This window comes from Nipponia nippon, unplaced genomic scaffold (genome assembly GCF_047370975.1).
Source record: "Nipponia nippon isolate SJK-2023a ecotype South Korea unplaced genomic scaffold, ASM4737097v1 scaffold_10, whole genome shotgun sequence".
In the NCBI taxonomy this organism is placed as follows: Eukaryota; Metazoa; Chordata; class Aves; order Pelecaniformes; family Threskiornithidae; genus Nipponia; species Nipponia nippon.
In genome coordinates this window covers 2,788,277-2,813,844 of record NW_028262291.1, presented here as the reverse complement: position 1 = coordinate 2,813,844, position 25,568 = coordinate 2,788,277, and the positions used below count along the sequence as shown (strand labels likewise).

General features: G+C 43.2%; 1 protein-coding gene across 6 annotated transcripts in view; it reads left to right on the top strand.

Moving 5' to 3' along the window:
* NAT10 (N-acetyltransferase 10) overlaps positions 1–25,568 on the top strand; it is a 56,388-nt gene that overhangs the window by 9,051 nt on the left and 21,769 nt on the right. For 2 of the 6 annotated variants that reach the window (XR_015701061.1, XR_015701060.1), the window contains exons 5-29: positions 231–353; positions 1,213–1,274; positions 2,145–2,259; positions 3,591–3,698; positions 4,577–4,710; positions 5,080–5,173; positions 5,549–5,647; positions 6,196–6,332; positions 6,855–6,979; positions 7,290–7,440; positions 7,921–8,017; positions 8,792–8,908; positions 9,855–9,956; positions 10,064–10,138; positions 10,772–10,888; positions 11,077–11,210; positions 13,245–13,293; positions 13,934–14,027; positions 14,121–14,231; positions 15,249–15,421; positions 15,947–16,066; positions 17,069–17,167; positions 17,589–17,662; positions 20,184–20,267; positions 21,428–21,560. Coding sequence is in view for 3 of the 6 variants with exons in the window: in XM_087742339.1 (XP_087598465.1) it covers positions 231–353; positions 1,213–1,274; positions 2,145–2,259; positions 3,591–3,698; positions 4,577–4,710; positions 5,080–5,173; positions 5,549–5,647; positions 6,196–6,332; positions 6,855–6,979; positions 7,290–7,440; positions 7,921–8,017; positions 8,792–8,908; positions 9,855–9,956; positions 10,064–10,138; positions 10,772–10,888; positions 11,077–11,210; positions 13,245–13,293; positions 13,934–14,027; positions 14,121–14,231; positions 15,249–15,421; positions 15,947–16,066; positions 17,069–17,167; positions 17,589–17,662; positions 20,184–20,267; positions 21,428–21,521 (2,688 nt within the window). In the remaining 3 variants the exon portion in view is untranslated. Of the gene's footprint in view, positions 1–230; positions 354–1,212; positions 1,275–2,144; positions 2,260–3,590; positions 3,699–4,576; positions 4,711–5,079; positions 5,174–5,548; positions 5,648–6,195; positions 6,333–6,854; positions 6,980–7,289; positions 7,441–7,920; positions 8,018–8,791; positions 8,909–9,854; positions 9,957–10,063; positions 10,139–10,771; positions 10,889–11,076; positions 11,211–13,244; positions 13,294–13,933; positions 14,028–14,120; positions 14,232–15,248; positions 15,422–15,946; positions 16,067–17,068; positions 17,168–17,588; positions 17,663–19,835; positions 20,131–20,183; positions 20,268–21,427; positions 21,894–25,568 lie in introns of those variants that run through there. The other 4 variants (XM_087742339.1, XM_009461381.2, XM_087742361.1 and 1 more) reach the window with 3 other exon arrangements.

Genomic DNA, 25,568 nt, shown 5'->3' with positions numbered 1-25,568 from the left:
GTATTTGTTGCTTCTGTTATTTCAATTATGATGGCCTTATGTATCTTTTACAAGTTTTGTGAGGATGAGATAGCCTTGCTGGTAGAATTTTAATGGGACGTTGATTAATGCAAATGTCAAGCGTGAATTAAACTTTGAGAAATAATGTTTTTAGATTTTCTGTTCCTTTTAGTAGGTGCCAGTTGCACTGGTGAACTCTAGGCAACTTTGACGTTTTATTTATTTCCTAGGATTTCGAAGCCTTGACTCCAAATCTGCTAGCTAGAACTGTTGAAACAGTAGAAGGAGGTGGAATTGTGGTGATTCTCCTGAGAACTATGAACTCACTGAAGCAGCTCTATACAATGACTATGGTATGTTCAACGTAATGTGTCTGTGTTATGCAAGCAGGTACATCGTGGTGATGCTAAGTTTTGCTTTTGTTATAGGCCAGGGTCTTCCTTCTGTCATCTTTCCTGCTCCTTCATTCATCTGTGATTGAATGTCTTATGCCTAGGCAGTTCTGCCAACCTCTGTGTCTTGAAATGCTGCTAGGTTACAAGGAGGAAATACCTGTCATTCACAAATGTAACTGTGTTCTTTTGTTTCACAATAGTTCTGGCAAGTATTTATGCTATCTGCCTATGTAACAGAAAGCTAAGTAAAAAATAGGCCTTTTGAGTGTTTTGTGATGTGTTGCTGGGTGAGATCAGCTTCACAACTACTATATATTTCTAGATACGAACGAGGTATTTAAAAGAAGGGTAGATGTGGTGCTCGAGGACATGGTTTAGTGGTGGGATTGGCAGTGATAGGTTAACAGTTGGACTCGATGATCTTAAGGGTCTTTTCCAACCTTAATGATTCTATGATTCTGTGATTCACACTGAGTATACTTACCCTTAGAGCAGGAACTGTTTCTATTAGTAATAATGCCAGTAGGTGAATTAAAGTGATAGACTTTTTTCTTAGCATCCCTGAGTGAGTAAGTAAGTAAGACCATTGTGAAAAGTATTGGTAGGAAAAATATATTTTTAACAAGTATTTGGAAAACGTGGCTGTTTCACAACAAACAGAAAACCGGAGTCCTGTCTGGGTTGCGGTGTTGATGGAAAGGGAGACTGTAATCCACAAGAGTGGGAAAGAAGTTGGATTGTCCCATGAGTAACAACCTTGTAAATGTCACCGTTACTGCTGTTTCTTCTCCAGATTGACTTTTTCTTTTTGTTTCAGGATGTACACTCTCGATATAGAACAGAGGCACACCAGGATGTGGTAGGACGGTTTAATGAGAGGTAAGTTATTAAGAGTGTAAAGGATCTAGGCTGTGTGCCCAAGAAAAGCATCCGGAACAACGTTGTGTAGTCATATTAGGAAAGCATCCTATAGGTTTGCTTTGGCATAGGGCTTCTTGGCTGCTTCAGTGAAGTTTTCATGTACCGTTCTGGAAATGAACGCAGTTTGTTGTTGCAGGAATTGTATACAAAATTTTGGCATTTGTTACAAGGGATATATGCTAATAGACCCAAATTTGTAAACTGTTCTGAGTCTCTTTCTTGAAACACTCTGTAGAAACATATGCTCCAGATGCACTAAAGTTCCGATACTTACTGCGCTACTGTAAAATATAAAACTGCTCAGTGTAGAGTGTTCTGTTATTTTAGAAGTGTCTTGTAAAGGTGTTTCCTCTGCTTTTGTTGTATAGAATAAGCAGCTCTTATTGAGTGAGTGCGCCCTAGCTCTAGCCATAGGAAAATTGCAGAAATCATTCTTTAGCATGCCGGTGGTTATGGGATGTCAGAAATTAGAAGGATGAATAAAGCAGCACGGACTGCAGTCTTTGGGGGTCAGCGTTTGTCGCAGTGGCTGTGGATTCACGTCTTACACTTTTATGCAGCTACCTCCCGCTTAAATACTCTCTTGGTAGATCATCTTTAGTTAGCGTTCTTTGGAGACATCCTGGTAGGTGATACCTGTTTTGTGTAGACAACCCTGATTTTATGGTAAGAGGCATACTGCCAGTTGTGTGAACTTGTCGTAGCTCAGCTGTAAGTAGCTGTAGCTGTAAATACTATGTCTGGATTTAGAAGAGAGTTTAAATTAGCTACTAAAATGCAATTGTGTTGCTAGTGTTTTTACTGAGTTGCCTTTGCTTGACTGCTCAGGTTCATTCTCTCTCTGGCCTCATGCAAGAATTGCATCGTGATTGATGATCAGCTGAATATCTTGCCCATCTCCAGTCACGTTGCAAACATCACACCTGTTCCACCACAGTCGCAGGTCAGTAAGTGATGTCAGCTCTTTTTCCTTGGGAGAAATTGGTCTGAGTTGACCATGGTGTATTAAAGAATTAAAAAAGAGGAAGCTTTCCTTTCACCCTGATTTACATCAAATGATGGTCTCGCAGTAGAATGTTCTGCAAAAATTATACCTGGGTGAAGCAAGGGAAGCCGTCTCTTCTTTTCTTCTTGGGTTTTTTTTTTCCTGTCACAGCTTTTTTTTTTTTTTTTCCTTTTTTTTGCGCTTGCCTGTATTTATTGATTTTGCTGTATTGCTGTTTAGCCTAGTGAGGTGGAGCTTACTTGCTGTGGTTGCTGTTTCAGAAGTGCATAGAGAGATTTCAAGCTGATGGATAGTGGGGATGAGACAAATAAAAGGACCTTTCGATGTCTGGAGGGTGGGAAAACACTTTGGAAATAAGTGTATTACAAGCTCAGGAGACACCTGATACCTAGAAGCTGTAGTGATTGTTTCAGTTTCTGAGTTACGCATGGCACATCTTGGGAAACGTTCACGGAATATAAGGCAGGCATATAGCTTGCGCTGTTAGAAATGTATCCTTGTATCACTTTCAGTTGTAGGCTAAAGTAAAATGGAACCATTTTAAATGGAAATCTTTAAGCTTTTGAACTGTTTTTGGTAAAAACATTTTAAGAGCACTGATTTTAAAAAGCAAGACAGAACAACCCCCCCTTAGCATTATAACAATACTGACAGCAGCAGAAATACTTATCTGTTGGATGGATAGACCGATGCCTTTGGCATTTTAAGTGACAATAAGGAAAACCAGAATTCATTTCCATTTAAAATTGATTGCTTTTGTGTCCAAGTTTATTGTTTGGCTTTGCAAATCTTGATGTTGGTTTGAAAACTGATCTGTTGCTGTTGCAGTAGTTTTTCCCCCTACATGGCAATATGTACACCTCGTATGACAGGTATAACAAAGATCATAAAATTTTGGTACAGCCTGAAGACTGAAAAAGGAATTAAATTCTTCAGAAAATTTGTCCATGGCCTCTTCTTCCTAGCAATGCCATTCTCCAGTTACCATGTACTGAAAAATCCTTTCCCGTTTTCCTCCAAGCTTGGGGAAGCCAGGCTACCTGCCCCTTGCATAATCGTTCTCCTGAAGATGCATTAAAATTGAAGTGTTAAATATCTGTCTGTCCATTTAAACGTTTCTGATTTTAGGGAGTATATTCAACTTGTGGTAACATTTCCTTTCAGATGTCTTTCTCTGCCTGATAAAAGGTATCAGAAGACATCACAAAGACATAATTCTGCTGAAGTGTCCTTTACTAATCCTGTTATGGTAAATCCTGTGCTTATAGGAAGATAGCCTCCGGCCGCAGGACTTGGAGCTGAAAGAACTGAAGGAGAGCTTGCAGGATACACAGCCTGTCGGAGTTTTGGTGGATGGCTGTAAAACCTTGGACCAGGTTGGTGTGGTGTTTAAATTTGAGATACTCTGTGCTTGACACATCACCTTGGGTACTGATGTTTGTGTCTCTTCTTGCATGTAATCAAATCTGAGTGTGAACGGTGATGGGTGTGGTCCCAGAGAATTTCCTTGCAAAATTGATTGGACGTGGTAGCTTAGCAACAGTATCGGTGGTTTCTTCCTGAAGTTAAGAATAAGTGGAAAGACTAGAATGGAGATGGGAAGCTGATCTGGAGAAGTCCACGTTTAAAAAGATGATGGGCTCTGAGGGTTTGAAATAAGCAGGAAACTTAACCTGAAGTTTCTGTTCAGTTTAGTTCTGAATAGAAGTTGAAAATCCGTATCATGTTTTAATATGCCCCTATTCCTGCCTCCCAGTTTTTTACTCCAGTTTGAGAGTCACTGACTAGTGCAAATGAATGCCCTGTTGCAATTGTCTCTCCTGTTCTGGAGTACCCACTGGGAAGATGCAGTTCAGCCTGGTGGCTCCCAGAGCTGTGCATTGCTTAAGCCCTTTTATAGCAGGTCTTATCACTGCCCAGATATGTTCGTCTTCCTCCTCTGAGAGCAGTGTGCCTCTTCCCATCTTGCTGAATATACTCTCTGGTCAGCGGCATGGAGGTAGTAATTGAGAATTGCTGTACAGATTGTTGATCTGTGTTACGACCTGAATAATTTCAAGAACTCAGTGGGTCAAGATTACCACTTCTTGCACATTATTTGTCTGGCTTTAACGTTCAGCTCTCCCATCTTGTCTTTCTCTTCCTTCTTCCTGTTCTAGGAAAGAAGACATGTACTAGTGGTAAGGGTAAATAATGCTGAAAGCAATTTAAACACAGCTGATCTTTGTTTTCTGGTTTTTTTTCTGATCATCAGGCAAAAGCAGTTCTAAAATTTATTGAAGCCATTTCTGAGAAGACTCTACGGAGCACTGTGGCGTTAACAGCAGCCAGGGGACGTGGGAAGTCTGCTGCTTTGGGACTGGCTATTGCTGGAGCAGTAGCTTTTGGGTGAGTGATCCCCGCCCAGTCTCCCAGGCTTTATTTGCATCCATGAGTTTTTTTTAAAAAAAAAGATGACAGGATCTGAATATATTTGTAATTTCCAGTCGTACATCCCTCCTTTTTATTCTTCTTATATCTTTTGATTGCTGCATACACTGATATCCAAGTTTTTCTGTTTTATAGTAATAAGAAAAACCTCAGTCTTTAAAAATCAAAATAATCACACATAAATTGAGATAAGCATCTAAAGGAATCTGCTGTGTTTTGGTTATTAGGTAAAATCAACCCCTCGTGTAAAGAAAACATTCTACTTAGTATGTATATGTAAAATTTGTTAGAAAAAGAGTTAAACTCTTGTTTTATTTTTCTGTGCAGTTACTCCAATATCTTTGTCACATCTCCAAGCCCTGATAACCTTCACACTCTCTTTGAGTTCATATTTAAAGGCTTTGATGCACTGCAGTATCAGGTAAGGAGAGCAGACTGTTTTACAGTACTTTCACAGTGTTCCTGTTTAGGAGAGGTTTTGCATCTCATCTGTGATTTTCGTTTACATATATTAGCTACCAGGCTTTTTAGTAATGTTCTGCAAAAATGAATCATAGTACAGTTATGTTTCCTTCTCTGTTTTTAAGTTGAGTAAATCAGTTTCTTTGTGAAAGAGTTTTTAACATAAGTAAATAATTTCTCAGTTCTCGGGCCTCTGAAGCTTTTGTCATAAGCGTTTCTAACTAGAATCTGAAATAACAGCGTACTCTTAGTGAGCTTATTTTGATGATAATGGTAAACAATATTTTTCTTAGACCTTGGCTTGTTCATACTGTTTAACAATGTTTTCTTTCAGGAACATCTGGACTATGAGATTGTTCAGTCTTTAAATCCGGAGTTTAACAAGGCTGTTGTCAGAGTGAATGTGTTCAAGGAGCACAGACAGACCATTCAGGTAACTGGCCTCTTTTGCACTCTTGCCTTTCTACTTTTTGCTCCTAACTGTTGGCTATACCGATGCTGTAGGTGTTTTGATTTTAAGCGTGTTCATTTCATGTGATGTCTAACTGTCCTGCTTGATTTTGCTTTAAGGCAGACCTTTTGTTCTGGCGAGTAACTTTCACAAAATATCTTAGTTTCTTTCTGTGAATAACTTGTAGATTACAAAGCTCCCGTGCTAATTACTTGTGGGTTTCTTCTTGAAACAAAAGCAAAGGAAGGTGAAAGAAACAGTGAAGGAAGAGCATATGTTTCTAGGGATTAGATTTCCTTTATTTTCACGATCTCTGCAGATAAATCTTGTGTGGAAATACGCAAAACAAGATGTGTGACCCAGTTCTTGTTAGGGTAACATGAACCCTCTCCCGACTGTTTGTTTTCATGTGTTTTCATGTGTTTGTTTTCATATGTTTTCATGTTTTTCTTTGCCAACTCTGACATTTATTTCCCTGATTCCCAGAGAAGCTGTTGTTGACAGTGACGGTGTCCTCTCATTCCTTGCAGTACATACACCCTGCTGATTCTGTGAAACTGGGTCAAGCTGAACTTGTTGTGATTGATGAAGCTGCCGCCATTCCTCTGCCCCTGGTGAAAAACCTGCTAGGCCCTTACCTTGTTTTCATGGCTTCTACAATCAACGGGTAAGGCTTGAGCAGCAACTGTCTACCTGGGAAAGCAGTTGTGCAGGTGCCAGTGGACTATTTCTTATCGACAGTACTTTTTTTATTACACACTCTTACATCAGGTCATGCTAATTCTTGATCCGTCATGGAACTGCTCCTTAAAATAACCAAGAGTCAGTACTTGACCTTGCTGCTTTCCTTTAGTTCCACTGTGGATTCATTAAGTGTTTGACTTGCACCTCTTCTGTTCTGCTACAAGGAGCAAATACCTAAACAGGATTCTGCAGTCTGTTAAAAGAGAGGGAAGAATGACATCTTCCTTCCAGTATGGTGAGACTAAGAAAGTGGCAGGGTAGGCTGCCCTGTCCTACGTGCACATGAACATCAAAAGGCAGCGATTCTCACAGATGGCTGGGGCCCTCACAGGCCTCCGAACGGCTCATAGCTCTGGCTGGCAGCCTAGTTCTGTGCTGGAGCTTCCCCATGGCTCAGGCTTGCTGCTTAGTTATTTGCCTCAGACTTTTGTCTTCTGCTTTTCAGGTATGAGGGTACCGGTCGATCACTCTCTCTGAAGCTCATTCAGCAGCTCCGTCAACAGAGTGCCCAAACCCAAGTCACCATGACAGCAGAGAACAAATCTACAGCCACGGCTAAACTCACCTCAGGTACTCCTTTGTATTCTGGGCTGCGGTGTCTAACCGTGGTCTCTGGTGCTGCTGACTGGCGAGCCCTGTGGGTATCCCATGTGTCCGTGGACTTTGCAGCTGTAGGAGGGCAGTGGTATGGGAAAGTGAAGGAACTCGCCTCTGTTTTTATCTCATAATTTTCAGATGTAAAGGCTTTTAAGGGATGAAAGCTATATGAGTAATGATTTTCTAATTTCCTGGGAGCCCTTCAAAGGACACTGATCCTACTGGATTCTTTGCTAGCTGTAACTTCCACCACTAAATGTTCTTCTCTGAAATCTGTTTGCAGCTCGTACGTTGCATGAAGTCTCCCTCCATGAGTCAATCAGATATGCCCCTGGTGACCCAGTTGAAAAGTGGCTAAATGATCTGCTGTGTTTAGACTGTCTCAGCATCACCAGAATTATCTCCGGCTGCCCGCTGCCTGAGACTTGTGACCTGTATCCTTACTCAGATGATGTGCTCTGATCAAAATATATTGCTTTCAGGTGAAGGAGGCTTTCTCAAGCTGATTAATGGTGGGTTCTCCAGCTAAGGTGATAACCTCAGCACATGATCTTTTGGCAAAAGTCTATTAAGACCACACTTCTGGAGTTAAGCTCTTACCGCTGCCTGATAAGACTGGTGGTGTGTGTTACCAGGACATTCCCAAACTCCAGTTTTACTGCAGAGACAATCCTAAGGAAGGGCTGAATGAAGGGAAGTCTTTGTTGGAGTTATAAAAGGTTTAGCTTTACAGATGAAGGGTGTGAAAGCTATGAACACTGCCCAAAGTCATTCATTCTTGTAGACGGAGCTGTAGAGTCTAAGAGCACAAGCCAGCATGTAGCCCAAGGCTGTATTGAAAATATTACCCCTAAACCAGCAAGGAGCTTTTTCCTTATTTCCAAGGAGGTTGTTTCCTTAACCCCTGTGTTTAGATACTACGTAAATAGAGACACGCTTTTTTGTTACCACAGAGCATCAGAAGTTTTTCTGCAGAGACTGATGGCCCTCTATGTGGCTTCACACTACAAGGTAAAGCTTGTGCTACTTCTATCAACGTTTCAGCTAGGAATTTTGTGGAGGGAGCGGTGATTGTTATGACAGTCTAATTGAATTGGCCTAATTGAGGTTTCTGAACAGCTTCAGTTGCTTCTTGTGTACGGATCCGTATTCCCGTTTCTCTGGGAAGATCTCTGCCTTGGTCTTGGCTGAATATACTGGATTTACAGATACTGGAATATTTTTGTCTTGAGAAGTTCTGGAGACTAAATTCTAGATGAGCCTACAAGCTTGTCAGAATAGCATCAGTGATGAACTTCTTTTGCAATTCTCTTTACCATATTCTAGTAGCCTGAAGTTAACCAAAAGAGTAGTACCATTGTACTGCCAAAAAGAGTAATAATTCATCTCAAGGTTTCAAGACCATGGGTGACTAGTAAATGTGAGTGGTGAAATCCGTAAGTACTGAAGTACTGAGTGCTAAAAATCTGACACTCTAAAAAAATTATTTAAGGTTTGGTAGATTAAGAAATAAGTAGCTATATAAAAATAGAAAGTTCAGTTCTATACGTATTAGAGCAAGAGGTTTCACTTGAAAAAAACAGATGCTGTCCAGTAGGATAACAGCCATGAACTGGCCTGTGAGCTGCTTCACCCATCAGTATTGTACTAGTTCCAAGTTTCTTAATAGCCCTAAATTCCGAAAATGGAGGATTGTTTAGAAGTTAGCTACTAACATTACGCTGGACTTTGAAGCTCTTCTCATGGAATAATTGTTCAACTTTCTGGTATGTCTTTACCCTCCAGAACTCACCCAATGACCTCCAGATGCTATCTGATGCACCTGCCCATCATCTCTTTTGCCTTTTGCCACCTGTTCCACCTACCCAGAATTCCTTACCAGAAGTACTCGCTGTTGTTCAGGTAAGAGAGCAGCGGTTATCTATGACGTGAACTGTTCGATAACGAAGCAGTACACTGCTGTGAGACAGTGTACTATCAGTGTATTATCTAGGAGTAGATGGTAGCTTAGGGCTCTGTTTTTGTGTGTGTTACGAGGGTGTATTAAGGCTTTCCCCCTGCCCCCTTTCTTTTGTTAACGCTAATTGCAGTGTAAGTACATGGTGATCCTGATCATTTCACGTAGACCTCCCGGTCTCCACAATGAGTTTATGCTGAGAAGCCTTCTGAGGAGCTGAACTACTGCTTCAAGAGATGCTTTTGTCCTCCCATTTCTACTTCCTGCAAGGAGAGTTGGTTCACTGGTTCACTCTGCTTATCCCATGTTTCTAGCTTTTCTTTTATTTGCAGTAGAACTGGAAAAATACAAACTCCTCAGATGTGCGTGCTTAGAGATGTAGAAATATTTCAGCCCTTGACTGTTGGGTGTCTGACTGTGTGCTTCCTTCCTGTCTTCCTTAAGAACACATTTGTGTTCGATGCAGCTAGTTAAATCTGCTGTTTCTTAAAAGAAAAAGCCCCATTTACATGAAAAATATATGATATTTAAAGAGAAATACTGGTGGGACGAGCTTTTATGTTTGCTGTTGATGGACTACAGAAAATGCACAGAGCACTTTTTATGCTTTAATCTCTTCAGGCTTCTGTTGTACCTTAGCGTAACGCCCGCTGCGTCAGATGTTCCTGGCTGGCCCGCTGGTGTGCTTTTTGCGACAGGGCTTTTAGGGGCAGAGCCTGTTTGTAGGCACGTACGTGTTTGCTCATCCTCTTGCAGAGCAGGGATCACATGAAATGTCAACACTGCATAATGGACTCAGCAACTGAGTATAAATTTTGATTCTGCTGTAGTGGAGTGACTGTAGGAGAAAATACTTTTTCTCCAGTAATGGTCTTTTACCTTTTCTGGCAGGTGTGCTTGGAGGGAGAGATCTCTCGCCAGTCTATCATGAACAGCCTTTCTAGGGGAAAGAAAGCTTCTGGTGATCTTATTCCCTGGACCATTTCAGAGCAGGTGAATAATGTGGCTGTGTACTCACACCCAAGATACATTTCAGTGCTATTTCTTATTTCCAGAGTACCCATCTGTGTTCTTTAAATTGACTTTTGTCTCTTACACAGTTCCAGGATCCGGACTTTGGGGGCCTCTCTGGTGGGCGTGTTGTTCGTATTGCAGTTCACCCAGATTATCAGGGGGTAAAGTATTTTGGAACCCGGTTATTGTGAATAGTCAGCAGCGGTACCGTGAGAATGGCTGTACAGGCAGAATTCAAGAACAGGGCGAACATTTCAATTGCTCCAGTTTTCAGCATTTTAAGCTTGGAGGCTGAGCCAGCGGTAGTAACAGAATGAGGTCAGAGACATGGAAATGGTCAGATGCCAGAGCGGGCTGGGGACATTGCTTCCCTCTGGGTGGGTAGCACACCAGTGCTCCTGCCGTTACTAGGCAGCACTGTAGCATGCCAGCAACCCAAGCAGTAGTATCCAATCGAGATCCAGTGACATTTATTGTGAGATTACCAAATGTTCACGCTGGTGTTTGGCATTTTCTGAGTGCCAGACTTAAGCACCAAGAATTATTACACAGTCCTGAACTACCAGCTGGGCTCTCCTTGTGATTTCGGACATCCAGGTTCTGTAGTGTCCTTCTCCATGGAGCTGCTATCTAGCAGCAAAGAAAAATTCTAGCAAAGAAAATGCATTTTTGCAGTGACTGAGCAGTCTCTGCACTGATGATCGGTAATGGGTTTGTAAGGGGAGAATGTTGTTGCCCTGTCTTAAAAACTAGATCCATCTTTTTGCTTAGAGTCTGTTGTTCCTACTTCACAGATGGGCTACGGCAGCAGAGCGCTGACTTTGCTGCAGATGTACTATGAAGGCAAATTTCCATGTTTGGAAGAAAAACCAATTCAAAAGCCAAAAGAAATTGCAACTGTAAGCAGTGAGGTATGGAGCTCAGTGCATTTCTTGTATTTTCTATTGTGCTAAGCTGTTTGTTTTTCACTGTAAGTCTCGATAATGACTTCTCTGTGTAAGGAGGAAATACTCATATTTATTTTTTATACAGAAAAAGAGATCTAATTTGCAGATTTCTGTGAGGATTGCTAGTAACCCGTTTCCACTTTCTCTTTCAGACTGTTAGTTTATTAGAGGAGGTTGTGACACCTCGGAAAGACTTGCCTCCTTTACTTCTCAAACTGAGCGAGAGACAAGCCGAACACCTAGACTACCTCGGCGTATCTTATGGCCTAACACCAAGATTACTCAAGTAAGACATTATGCTATTTGCTAGTTACATCCAGTGCAAAAATATAACCATATAAATTATACCGTTATTAAAATAATGTATATTATTTATAATATATATAAAAAACATGTATGTAGACATAGATGCAGATATTTTAACCCTTGGACATTCTCTTTATCTCTGCGTGCTTCACTTGGCTTCTAAAACTGGGACAGGTCCCAGCCCACTTCTCCTGTAAGACCTTTTCTTGATGTACAGTAGGGCTGACCCTAAGTGCGTCCTTCAGGGTCCTTTTTCCTCAAACTCCTTCTGAGGGAAAACCCATTCCCTTCTTGGTTGTCTCTGTGACCCTTCTAAACAGTTAATTAGCTCTAATTGCTCAGTTTTTCCAGGGTAGAGAAGTAAGAACAGCCTGTAAGAGGTAGGGAGAAGTTAAATGCTACTTCCTGTGACCTGTAGAAGCTTGAGCTGCTGCTGACTTCAAAACTAGTTGTTAGTTTCCTAAGTAATGTAAATGCTTTTCACCAGCAACTGCAGCTGCTTCTTGCTTTTCTGCAACAAAGGAGGAACGGAGTTACTGCAGCTGTAAATCATTATTAATTTTTCTTACGTTTTACCTCCACTTTACAACATAGTTTTATATAAAAGCATATGATTTTGTAATAAATGCTAACTTTTTTAGTATTATCAAATTCTGTAAAATATCTAGGGTTTTGAGACTTTCTTAGCCATAGTGTGGGAAGTGGTGAATCCGTAGTTTGGGAGACAGTTGCAAAATAATGCAGAATTGTTCTTGTTGCTAGCCTAAAAGCAAAGCAGTCATTTATCACCTACAACCTTGGTTCCTTGCTGGCCTGTCCCCACTTACAGAGGACCTAGGGTGCTGTACAAGCACACGAGATGAGACTGAGTTCCCACAGAAGAAGTAAGAGCAAATTGTGACTGACCCAGTCAGAACGATGTTAGACAGCTATGTGCGATTTGGGATTTCAGATAGAGAGACCATAGCCTGTTTTGTTCCATGGCAAGCGTGCTGCAAAAGTCATGCCAAAATGTGATGATGAGTTGTTTAGCTGTGCAGGAGAGCGTCAGAACTGAATGGTTATTGTGAAATAGTCTTAGTCTTTGCAAATAATAAAGCAAATGGTTCAGATGTCTTGCTTTATTTGAACGATCTCTCTCAGGGCAGAGGGGGAGAATAAAGTGTTTCGCTACTTCTTTTTAAATTATTTGTTAGCTGTGGTGGAATGGATGAAAGAAGGACGAGTAGTGGGGTAGGGAGAGGCTGGGGTGCACATGTAGGGCTTCCTGCTGAAATTTTGCAAGGTCCTGCGCAGCTGATGAGGCGTCGTCCCGTGGCCTGTGGAGGTAGGTTGCCAGTGACAGTTGCTCTGGGGCCTGGCTTCTTTCTTTTGTCTGGGATGCCATATGTTTGGCCTCAGCAGGTCTTTTTATACTAGTCCTCCTTTTACGGGGCAAAATGAATTGTGGGATCAGTTCACAACTAAGATGCAAGAAGGAACGGGAGGATGGAAAGGGATGTCAGCAGGATTTTGCTGATCAGTCTGGGATTCTCTCTGGTTCACAAGTGACTGTTTGAAACCTGGAAGTTGCCAGGGAAAATCATCATTTATTGAGGAAGAGCAGAGTCTCTGAAGGAAACTGTAAATCCTCAGCCCCTCCCCAGGGTATCCCTTAGCAGTCTGTGATATTGTTGGTGAAAACCTGTTTGCCTGTTTTTAAAGGAGGTCCTGGAAGTTTGTCAAATACAGTAACTCCCGTATCATGTCTCCCAGTCTTTGAAAGTTTGTTCATTTTCTGATATCACAATCATCATTTTTCACTCCTCCAAGCCAGACCCTCCGTCACTTTGATTGCTGTTACTACTTTCTGTCAGTGTTCATTTTCAGAAGTCGGTGGGGTGTCTTACAGACTTTTGCCTAGTTTTCAACGGTTGTTCTCGTACGGTAGATAGATTGCATTTAACCACAAGTATTATTGTAGAATCAACAGCTTCGTAATTCCCAATGCATTTTCTCTTTTCCCTTTCCCCAGGTTTTGGAAACGTGCTGGATTTGTGCCAGTTTATCTAAGGCAGACACCAGTAAGTAGCATACTGTTTCTGAATGAAATCCAGCCCTGTTGAAATCACTGGGCATCTTTCCATTAGCTTCTCTGAGATGTGATTTGGGCAGGAAAGTTTTCTGAGACTACATTTGGGGTTTGTTTTATGTTTGTTTTTGTTCTTTGCGCCTGTAGTTAGCTAAAGGGGAGTAAAGTTTTAGGGTTGTGAATGTGGTCTTCTAAGTAGTTTGCACTGAGGAATTAGAGCAAAGGTGCAGCTGTTGAGGGTTATTAATGCGGTCGTTGGTAAAATATGCAAGTGGCCCTTGACCTGGCTGCTCTTGTTTTTCGAGGTGTTTACAAACAATAGCACTAGCAGTTATAGTACTTTTGGAGAGCATAATTTGTTTGTCCTGTGTCACTGCATTTTTCTTTTGTTTTTCTGACTCTTGAGCTGTACCTGGAATTTGCAATACTGGTGACTACTGGTTGCCTCAAGAAGCCAAAATCCCTCAGCACTGCGATTTACCAAATTCTGGAAGTTCATACGTGAGGTGGTGGTGATCAGTGGCAGTTGATACATGAGTTGTTGTTATTGATTTAGAAGACCTTTGCTGCCTTCAGTTGAGCATAGAGTGCAAGGATCATGGGGATGATGGGAAATATATCTTACTTATTAGAATGACCTGACTGGTGAGCACTCGTGCATCATGCTGAAGATGCTGAATGAAGAGGACACTGAACAGGAGCCTTGGCTTACTGCCTTCTGGAAAGGTAACTTTGATTTTGCCAACACTAGAAGAATCTTTAGGGATATTTATTCTAGAAGTCCACAGGAGTAATTTATTTTATCATCTTGTCCTATAGATTTTAGGAGGCGGTTCCTTTCTCTGCTCTCCTACCAGTTCAGCACGTTCTCTCCCTCGTTGGCATTGAATATTCTACAGAACAAAAATATCAAACAGCAGCCACAACCACGTGAGTACCCTGGCTCACGATGTTCAGTGAGATTGCAGTTTAAAGTCTATGTGTATGTTTTTCAGAGTTCTCAAATACATGCATTATATGATGTCTCTTGTGAAGTGCTATGGATTGCTCTTGGTCAGTTACTGTGTTTTGTTCGTATTATCCAGAAAAATGCTTGTATTTCTAAGCAACAGCTAAGAGGACATTTTCTGCCACCGAGAACGGGTAGTGGTGGGGTTTTGGTGTGGTTTTTTTTTCCTGCTTTTTTGATCAAAGATTTAAGTAACCCAAAATTAGAGGGCTTTTCGCTGTAATGGCTAAATGCATGACAAAACATGGATGGATACTGACACCTGCCAAATCCAGTACGGAGTTAAAAGGGAAGCCTTGAATAGCAAGGGTCAGTAAGCAGAGCAGCTTGCTTAGGATTGTGGGAAGAACAGTGTCATCAGTAATTTGGCAATTGGAATGTGATGTCTTTCTAGGAGAGAGGCTTTAGTTCAGCTGCGTGTTATTGGGCTCAGCACTTGTTGGGGGAAACACACAGGCAGTATAAAAAAAGGGGCTAGGCAAGGCAGTTCTGGCTTAAAAGAGAGAACTTGGTAAGCTGGGTCTTGTGGGTTTTCAGTACCTGTCTTGGTGAAAGTTTTGGTTGCTGCTACAAGGGAACAAAGCTCTTTAACAGCAAAACCAGTGTAAGGTAGTTAAAGACTGGGCAAACTGTGTTTCTCAGCCCTCAGTGTTTTCAGTCTCGCTGGCATCTTCGAGTTGATATGCTGGTCTGTTTTGACAGTTGCAGTGTTTTTCATACGGACGTACGTCTGTCTGAAAAGGCTTTGAATAACCAAGCCAGCCTGAAGAGCAGCGTTGTACCCAGTGTGCTGAATTCTGCAGTGTGTTGGGAAGTGAACCTATGGGGTAGTAGTTGCCCTTTACTCAAGGATGTGAAAAGGAACTTGTTAAATACTGAGATCCTGGACAGCTATGAAGAACAGTCTTGACATCGTTGTCTTTTATTGTACCCATCAGCTATCAGCCGTGCTGAATTAGAATCAGTTTTCATCCCATATGACCTGAAGAGATTAGAGATGTACTCTCGCAACATGGTGGACTATCATCTCATCATGGATATGGTACCTACCATTGCCAGGATGTTTTTTCTCAACCAGATGGGTGATATCTCTCTCTCTGCTGCACAGTCGGTATGTATCACTGTGAGAACAAGCCATGCTTCACCTCTCTTTGTATATAGATTTGGAATAGTTTCCTGTTTCATGCCATCTTTAAAAAAAGGCTTTGTTTCAGTTAATTGCTTCTTTTATAGTCGTCTTCATGATTGCTCCTGCTTGTAGTGTTCTTCCACCTTTAGCGTTTGCTTTGAATAAAATGTGTAGGGATCATACGCTGTTGTCTGTTCAGCGAAGTACTCCCTGCCTTTATAATATGGTGTGAACTGTGGCTTAAAAACCCCTCAAAATCTTCTGGCTCTTGAACTGTACCTCAGGGGAAAGGTATTAATTTGTACTAAGTATGGAATGGCACCTGCCATCTACAGAATAATGTAGGGGTGTTCCAGTGATCTGAGCAAAGCTTCAGCTTGTACCAGAGGAACCTTGTACTACTTGAGTAAAGCAAGGGCTTGGTAAAATGTGGGGAGTGTAGAGGGTATTACATATTTGTATTTGCTCTAAAAGCCTCTGTAACTGAAATACATGTCCTGTCCCCAGGCCCTTTTTCTGGGGATTGGCCTACAGCATAAATCTCTGGACCAGCTGGAGAAGGAGGTGGAACTGCCCGGCAGTCAGTTGATGGGCCTCTTCAACAGAATCATCCGCAAAGTAGTTCAGGTAATAGCGTCATGACGAGCTTTGCCTTGGTTGTATTGGAGCAAAGCGTGATTCCAGTGCTGAGCCTGGCACTAACGGAAAGCTGAATCAGAACTGTGTGTCTTTAACATGTCCCACATAATTGACTGTAGACTTCTTTGTAAAATGGGAAAATCCCTGTGGAAAAAGGAGGTATTTATGGCATTGATTTGTATAGTGTTTTCCCAAATAATAGTGCTTGTCCTACAGTTTAAATGTTGAAATGGCCTGACCAAAATGCTGAGCATACAACCCGTGTTGCCAGCTGAGCCTGAGCCATTTGTTTATGGCTGTTCCCTGCATCGGTGGCATCTCAACTTTTCTTGACAAAAAACCTTTTCCAATGTCATTTAGAGGTAGACTCGAAGTCCAGTGAAATAATTCGAAAGTTTTGGATCTGTTTTTCTTTCTCTCTGATGCCTGTGATAAAGGGAGTAACGTGATGAGCTGTCAAATGGTGAGATGGACAGAACACTTGCCAGCCGCTTGCAGTTGCTTGCTGAGTCTGGGGCCTCTCGTTCTCAAGGGTCAGGATACGGTAGCAAAGCTTCTGCAGTCTGGCATAGGTTGGTTGTTGGAGAGGTGACTGGCTCAGCGTAACACCCTTACAATTATCTTGAAGAAAATAACATTAAAAAAATGCAGCTTTTAGCTGCAAATGTTAATCAAGTGATGCTGTATTAATAAAGTATGTCGTAAGCTACAGGTTCTCTACATTTATGCAAGTGACATTAGTGCTGACTGATTTTAGTTTTACACTTTCTATAAAAAGAATATAATATAATTCTGCCTTCAGGAAGCAGCCTTGAGCTTTTTATTTCAGTATGATGGAATGCACGCATCAGAAATAAACAACTGCCTGATAATATTTGCAAGGTTAGAAGAGTTTCATAGAGACAGAGAGCGTTTCTTATTTATTTTAAAGCAATAACCCTAGAAGAAGCCTCAGCAAGTCGTACATGTGTTGGCTTGCTTCATTTTCAGTTGTTCAACACAGTCCAGGAAAAAGCTGTGGAGGAGCAGATGGTGGCAACAAAGGATATCGTCATGGAGCCAACACTGAAGTCTTTAAATGACGATTTGGTAATTATGAACTTTCTTCTTCATACGTATGTAAACACTTCATGGAGTTCCCTTGGGCGTAGAAGCCTTGTAATGGAAATTTTCTGGGATGGAAAGAATTCCACATCAGGTCCGTCACTTTGTGGTAGTTAAAACCTGACAGCTTTGTGTTACATGCTTGTAGTCGTGCTTTGTTAACCTGCAATATAGATTTTTCGCAGAACCTACTGAGGTTAGAAAAACTCCTCTTGGAGTTCTGTATTACAAATATATGTATACAAATAACATAAAAATGCAATTATATGAAAGAGAGAAGCTTTTCAGGATCATCTGGGATTTGTTTTAGGGGATGTACTTCTCTTCCAGTGGGAAAGGCGTTTTACGTTACATGGTCACTGTTGCCCTTAGAACTTGATGCATCTGTTGTGCTGTCCTGTTGTAGGAGGAAGCCGCAAAGGAATTCCAAGAAAAACACAAGCAAGAAGTGGCGAAGCTGAAGGAAATGGACCTTACACAGTAAGAATTTATCTGTATGCGTCTCAAATCCAGTTTTCCCCAGTATCTGTTTGAATGCCGGGTCACTCGCGCATCTTGCTGAGACTTGTGCACAAGGCTGTAGTTGCAGTATCGCAATCTCAAACCGTCAATAAATGAGAAATAGCGGTGGGTATTTTCAACAGTGGCCAGGTAAGATAAGTGTATGCTGCTGCGCTAACGGAAACGTTGGCTGTTGCGTGCCTGACAGCCAATAACTTGGTCTTCATCGGCTCTGTTAGCAGCCGCTTTGTTTCACACTCAAAACATTCTTTCCGGTATCAATTAAATTCAGTAACAACTGTTCAAGGCCATTCACCTGTTTACCTCAGGACATGAATTCATTGCCCCAGAAGCGTGTCGTACTCCCAAGGGTGAACTTACCGACTTCCCTCTTTCTGCTGGTATTTTGAACAGAAAGCGAAAGGTTGCGAGTTAGCAGGTGTCAGCCGCTCAGCAGCGCGATCTGTCTGTCTGTGGAACTGTAGAACTGAATTGTTGTTAGAGGTGGGGCTGGCTCGTCGTTGCAGCGCTGCACACAGAAGATGTGCTGCAAACAGGAATGCTGGATCAATTCTCGCCTCTGTCCCCGTGCCTCTGGCACGAGCTTGAGCACATTCTTCTTTTACATCTGTTCTCTTGTCACTTAAATGGTAAATTGTTCAGGGCAGTAGCTCTTACTATGTATCTATGTGTCGGTCTCGATCCTGGCTGTATACGGTATGTATATTATACATATATAAGTTACATAGTTCTATAATGTGGGGTAATAAAGCAAGCTGCCTGGCTGTGGACTGTTTCTAATTTTACAGTTTCTCGTGCTTCTAGAAGTAGTCATTAGTTCCTCAAACCAGGATACCCCGGTCCTGTTGTCTGCTATCCAGCTCAGCTGTGTGTGCAACTCAAGTGAAAATAGTACCTGGCTAATTTTAATATTCTCTTCTTTAACAAATAAAAGACCATCAAAAACCCAAACCAACAGAAAACAACCAACCAGAACTTCTTTTACTAACTACAAATGCCTTTTAACTGCTGTAGAGCTGGACAATTGGTAGGATACTGAGTTGCTGAACCAGCAATTTACTTGAAGTGTCAGCAGATGTCTCTTTTTCTGGACCAACAGGAGTTACACGTGCCACTGATTCTCTCCCTTCTCTCTCTCCTCCTCCCACTTTTTAACTTACAAATCCTGTTTACTGTGCTGACATCCCAGAGAAGTTGCCTGTTTTGGCTCTAGATTAATCTCCGTTAAATCCGAGAAAAAGAATACAAGCTTCTTTGGGTCTCTGGTTGTCTCGTTTGAAGGAAGGACAAAAATGGATGCGATTTGAAGTGACTTGCAAGTCAGGAAAACAATATAACCAGAATTTTTTAGAAGTTTTAATTCCATTTTTTAGCGCTGATAGTGTTACATGCTGTTTGTCATTTTGGACCATGTTCCCTTTTTTCCCCCCCACAGAAATAGATTTCTGTTCTCCTCCATGAGGAGAGAGAGACAAAAATCTATTTTGAACACTTTTCTATACAGGTTATAGAAAACTAATAGAAGAGACAGAGCTGTTTGATTTGAAAAGGCTTTCTCCAGTATTGTTCAGCCTTGTATGAACAAAGGCTAGTCCATTCTAAATCTCCAAGAGCTTGAGATGGAGAGCAACCACTCAATTTCGCTACACGGCTGCTTTGCCTAGTTAACTTTGTATGTAGTTTCCAGGGTACTTGAACAGCCAGACAAGGGGCACGGAACATGAGCTTATTTGTATAGCAATTGTTGTTTTAATTTCTCTTTCCAAAAGCAAGCTGCAGGTCTTCAGCTTTTTCCCAGATTGATACAGAAAAACTGTACCAGTCAAGCTTACTGCTGGTCTAAGAGCAGCTGCTAATTTAGCTAACTTTCCCTTATAAGCCATTGCTTTTGCATCCTCTTCCTTCACCACGACAACCATCCTTCTCTTTTTTGGAGGGGGGAAAAGCAAAACGCCCTCAAGCTTTTATAAAGAAACCTATATAGTGACTATAGATCTGATTGTGGTTGTCAGGCTTAAAGCTGTAGTGATTGAAAGTCTCTTTTAAGAAAGGTAATGGGCAAAGGAGAAGTACACACCGCTGCTAGGGCAAGTATAACCTTTGTGGCCTTATTTTTTTGCTTTCATGACAGATGTACTCTACTCAGCACTCCGCTTCTCTGATGAGAGGCTTTCATAGAACAGTTCTGTACAATAGGGGCTCCTGAGAGCTTCATTCGACGCCGACCAGCTTTGGATGGGGACAATTGTTGCTTGTTATTGACCCAGTTTGGACTGGGTCTGCTGACAGAGTCGTGACAAGCTCTGGTATCCCTTTGCCAGTCTAGTTTTTGTGTGTATTCCCAAATACTGATGCGGTTGGGTGCTGACACAGTGGCTTTGTTTGTAGAGTAGCCTGTGCCTGACAATATAATCACCTTATTTTTTTTTACTTTGTGCTAGCAATTTTACTTGGATTTTCCTTTACCTTTTTCACTTAGATATATTATCCGGGGTGATGATGAAGAATGGAATGAGGTGCTGAGCAAAGCAGGACAGAACGCTTCCGTCGTCAGCGTGAAAAGGTTAAGGAAGTTGAAATACTCCACAGAGGTCTCTCTGGTCTTTCCTGCTGGCTTTATTATAATGTTTTTCAAAAGAGTGAAGCTGAAGGGATAATGCAGATAAAATGAACTTAGCGTCCTTGATAGATTCTCAGTTTTTGTGGTGAAATTGGGGTGTGAGCACCTGAGAGCTCTCCTGGGTACTCGGTGGTTCCTCTAATGGCCAGACTGCTGCTGTGAATTCTGGCTTGCTCTAGTGTATAGTCCTGTCTTCATGTAACTTAGGTGCTTATTGTAAATTTTCTGTTGACATGGTTAAGTCTTGATGCTGATCATGCACAGGAGTTGGTACTATTTCTCCCTTGGGTCGCTTTTAAAGACAGAACTCCTTCCACATAACTGCCCCGTTTGCTTTGGGAGCTAACACTGGTGGGAGCCTGCGGCAGTCCCGTTGCACAACCTGCAAACGCAGGGAAGAACAACTCTTTCAAATGGGAGCTTAAGCCCGCAAAATATTGAGTCTGCGTTTCTGCAATTCCTTCCTTTTCATCCATCTTCTTTCCTCTACCTTGCCCAACATGGAGTCTTTCCTCATCTTTTCCTTGGGGATTTATAGTTGAGACTTGCCTGCTTGCTTATTCCCCCTTCCCGGGGTGCCTGACAGCTGGCGTAATTATTCCACCCTTTGTATATTCGTGGGTTTTTTCATGAATGCTGGAAGCTGCGAGTGTCCAGAAGCCTTACAGGAATGGGAGAGTCTTGTCAGTGCTTAGAAAGGTTGGAGCTCTGTCATGTTTGCTCTCGTCAGAATCTAGTGCAGGAAGAAAAGTGTATACTTGAAAACTGTCAGCGGTAATACATTTTCTAGGTACTCTAAGTTGCAGATGCCCTATATGAATTGCCTTTAGGACACATAAAGTCTTGAAAAGCAATGACAAGAGCTAAAAAACAAGATCTTACGGGATTCAAATTGGGTTAGAGAATCTGAAGACACCAGAAAATCTAGGTCAGACTCTTGTTCGTGCTTTCTCTGGCACCAGTTTAAAAGACCCAAGAAATAGCAAGTATTTTCTCCCAACCACGTTTCTGTGTAGACCCTCACCCCCCTTTTACAACAAGAATTTCCCAGCTGGATGGGGATCTAGTGGTTTTTTAACAGATATTTTGTTCCTGTTTCCCAGTGAGAAGAAGAGAAAATTAGAAACAGCGAGAGGACCCAAGCAACAGAAGAAATTTAAGAAGACTAAAGATATAAAGCAGAAGTGGAAGAAATGACTTTAAACCAATCAGTGAACTTGAATTACCGAGTGACGGGTCTGTACCTAAGAAGTACTATTCTCCTTTAAAGCAAAAGACTTCCTTTGGGGGGTGAGAGCTGGAGGGAAGGAAAAGCCTGAGAGGCATTTTTAAAGTGTTTGTATTACGGGAAGCACCGTGACACTGCCAGGAGACAGTCTATGACGATTTTTTATGAAGTGTGACTGCAGAGCTCGAGCGAGGCACTGTGCAACACACTGGGGTATTATGGGGGTGCGGCAGCAGCTACGGAGTTTCCATGCAGAGGGCAGATCAATCTGTAAACTTTCCCGCATCTTAATGGTCGGTGTCTTTATTAAAAAAGAGTTTGGACAACAAAGGACAGAAATGTGTTAGGCTTTGGTGTGTGACTCTACCTTTCAGCATCGCAGCACATCTTGATGTGTGCAGCTCCTGGTTCAGTAGTACCCCCACTCCTTTGTAGCTCGAGGGAGTTTTCGGTGTGGGTGACGACTGACGTTTTATTTGGGGCTGGCTGTTCAGTGAGCACTAACCGTGTTGTCAGTTCAGACTCATGATTGCGTCCTCGCTCACAGGAGTTCAGGGTATGCAATGAACGCTTCTGTTCTGGAAGGCAGTCTGTAGTTCCCACGTGCTGTGCTCCTCAGGCAGCTGTAATAAAGGCTGCTCTTTTGCATTCACGCTTGCTTCCAAGGTCTCGGCATTCCCATAGCTCCGTAATTTACGTTTCCTAGCTCTCAAGCAGGGTAGTGTGATTAGCAGGTGCTGGGAAGGCTGCTCTGGCCATTCTGTCTCCCTGCTATCTGCTGACCTAGAGCTGCTGCTTGGCGTTGTTGGACAGTTTAGCATTAAGGTTGGCAGGAGATCAGCACTGTCGTACTGACGCCTGGTCTGAGGGATCTCCTCTTTGAGCTCGGGGAGCGGTTGAGCAGGCAAGCCACCGCACTCCCCAGCTCTGCTGCTGGCAATAAATGCGTACCAGTCTGGAACTGGGACTTCTGTGACTGGAGTGCTCTAGGTCTGGTGCCTGTCAGGCTCCAGAGGCTTCAAAACCAGGGCAGACCTTTGACACAGAATGTCCCTGTCCCAAACCTGAGGGCCCTGGTGCATTGTCTTGATGTTCCAGCCTCACACCCTAGACGTTTGGGAGAGAGAGGCTTACCTACAGCTGATACACAGCTGGATTCTATTTACTGATAGATGTCACAGCTCCTTTTTCCAGCAAATCCTTGAAGAAACAGTTTCTTCCTAGGCAAAGACAGTATTTCTTCTCTAGGAGGCTGTTTTATGACGCATCTGCGTTAAGCACGGGCCGTGCACAGCCCAGCCTGTGTACCCCTTTGGCTGGCCGGTCATCGTGCGAGGGCACATCCCCCGCGCTGAGGGGGCAGCTGAGCCCTGAGAAGGGCGATCTGCAGCTGCAGCCCTTAAAGCCGTGATGAGGGGCCCCGTTATCCCCCAGCTGTGTGAAAGAGCAGCACTGGCAGCCTGCAGGGCTGAGGTGGTGGCTGCCTGCCCTGAACCAGCTCTGAAGAAGTTGTAAAAGGAGCGGACAAGAAGGCAAAAAGTGCGAGGCTCTTTGCAGCTGCCCGGGGAGTCCTCAGGAGAAAAGGTGAGTGTGAATTCTCTCTGGTTTTGCTGTTGTTATCGTTAAAAATAGGGTAATTGGCAGCTCTGCTGGGAGAGGGGTGAAGAGCTACAAGCCCTCGCTTTGGGGACAGGGTCTGCTGGCCGTGCCGCTGGCTGGATGCCGTCTGCGCCTGGCTTGGTCCTGAGAGACAAAGCAGCAAGTTGTAGCGCGGGGGATGTAGGAGCAGGCTGGGCGGGGGGCTGCGGCGCGTGCCAGAGCCCTTTCGGGGGACGCTCTCCGGCCGGGTGAGAGGAGAGCCGTTCCCACAAACAGGAGCAGCGCGGTGGGCCTGGAGGCCGTTCTCTAGCCCAGGGGCTCCGCAGCAGCAAAAACGTTTCCCAAGGATACCTGTAGGACTGCGCCTTTCCAGTGTCTTGCTTAGCTCAAGGCAGAAACCCCTCGAGCTGGTCACGTTTGTCTGAGGGATGGTTATTGCATTAAAAGGGGTTTTTATGGATTGTCCCAAGCCGGTCGCATCCTTCAGCCGTTTGAGGAAGGGGTGACAAAGATGTGCTTGAAGTGGTCGGGTAAGGAGCTGGTACCAAATGGTTACTGACGGAATATCATTGGCTTGCCCGCTTCATCTGCTCTGCTCGTTGAGATTCAGCTGTGGTTTAACAGGCTGCAAGCCAAAGCTTTAAACGCTTTCAGAGTCCTTTTAAAGCGTGTTGAAACTTGGCACTAATAAAGCAGCGGTAATTACTGCAGATTCTCTAACCTATGCCGATTGCTGGATTTGTGCACCCAGGTGGTCGTGTTTTGCTTGCTCTGGGTCTTACTGTCTAACAGGCGATAGTATCAGAAGGCTTTTTTTTACCACACGTGACTTCTTGTGCTAAGAAAATGCTGATTGAACTTCCTTAAAATGTAGAAGTGGTGCAAATTACAATTCGTGTCTCAGGAGGGCTGTTGAACCCGAGTTCTACTAATAGGTTCAAAACTAAGGTTTAAGAGAAGCTTTGTTATAGGACACCCATGCGCTGTTAGGGCTCAGAAATTGCTTTGTGTCTTTTAACGGCTAAGCTGCGGATCAAATGGCCAAGAAGTTCAAAAAAAGTTCATATTTATATGAAAAATACATCAAAAGTTTCTGTTTATTTATAAGGCCGTGCTAAATAGCTGTGAAAGAGCGTATGAATTCAACTGTCCTCTGCCTCCGCTGGGCCTACGCCAGAGCTGCAACCTGCAGACCCCGGGGACCCCCATCCACGCGTGGCTGCGATGAAGCCGTTCCTGTGTGAGCCTTAAGGCAGACGGAGGGTGCTGGTTGTCTCGGGAAATACGGTCTCGTGCTAGTAGGCTGCAGTCATAAAAGCTTTTGCTGCCTGACTTACTGGCATTGTCTTGGGGAAAGTACGTTGGAAGCATTCATGAGGACAGGTAGGAGCTGAGCTGTGAAAATACCTGTAGTCCGGCAAAAGACATCTTGTAAATTGTCTGTAAATCAAGGTGGAAGGTAGTAGGCAAAATTAAACTGGATTCTTCGCGCAGACTAGAATGTTACTGTTTAGCTGACATCTTTCTAGAGCTGCCTGCGCCGCGTTCTGTAGGCTGCAGCGATTCTTGCCCTGTTGTCTGTGAGCTTGGGGGTACTGGACTTGCCGTGAAGGACTCGGAGGACTTGAGCTGCGCGTGTGCCCCTCCGTTTCCGAGTGGGAGCTGTGTTTGAGGAGGATTTTGCTCTTTCTACAGAAAATGTCCGTATTCAGTTGAGCCGTTCTTTTTCAGGTTTTCCGTGTGCGTTTTATGATTCCTGGCAGCTTCTTGGATTCCTCTGCCTGTCTGTTGCTCTTTGAACAGTAAAGTGGAAAAAAGCCCTCAGATACTAAAATAAGTGAGAGGTGGGGATTTTTATTTTTTTTTTTTTAACAAGTCTAGTCAAACCACATTTTCCTCTGTCTGTGCTTTCCATCAGTCAAGCTGGGTTAAAATTCCAGCTAGAGTAAGGGCTAGCTGAACGCAATCCAACAGCAAAGCAAGAACGCGCGTCTTTCTGTGGCCAGAAGCGCACTAAAAATGCCACGCAGCTTCGGAGCCAAGAAGAGGGTGACTTCTGCATCTCTGAATTTTAGGGTCAGGTTGGCTTGGTTGGTTTTGAGCCGAAGTTTCCCCCTGACTAGAGCAGGATCCTGGTCTTTCTGTACCCGGGTCCCCTGCAGATGGGGCTGTGCGTGCTTGAAGGAGCCTGGTGTACTGCGAAGCGCAGCGCAGGCATTTAACCGCAGGCGAAGCCAGCTCAGCTGCCCGCGCCTCCTCCTTTCCCAGTCAGGGCAAGAGCTCTTTGCGCAACCCTGTAACCACAGGCATTAGTGCTCAGGCCCTGTTTTAAACCTACAGGGTCAGCTTCTGGCCTTTGTTCAGCGCTCCCTGGATCGCCGAGCTGTCGCGTTGCTGCAGGTCCGCTCTCTCCTCCT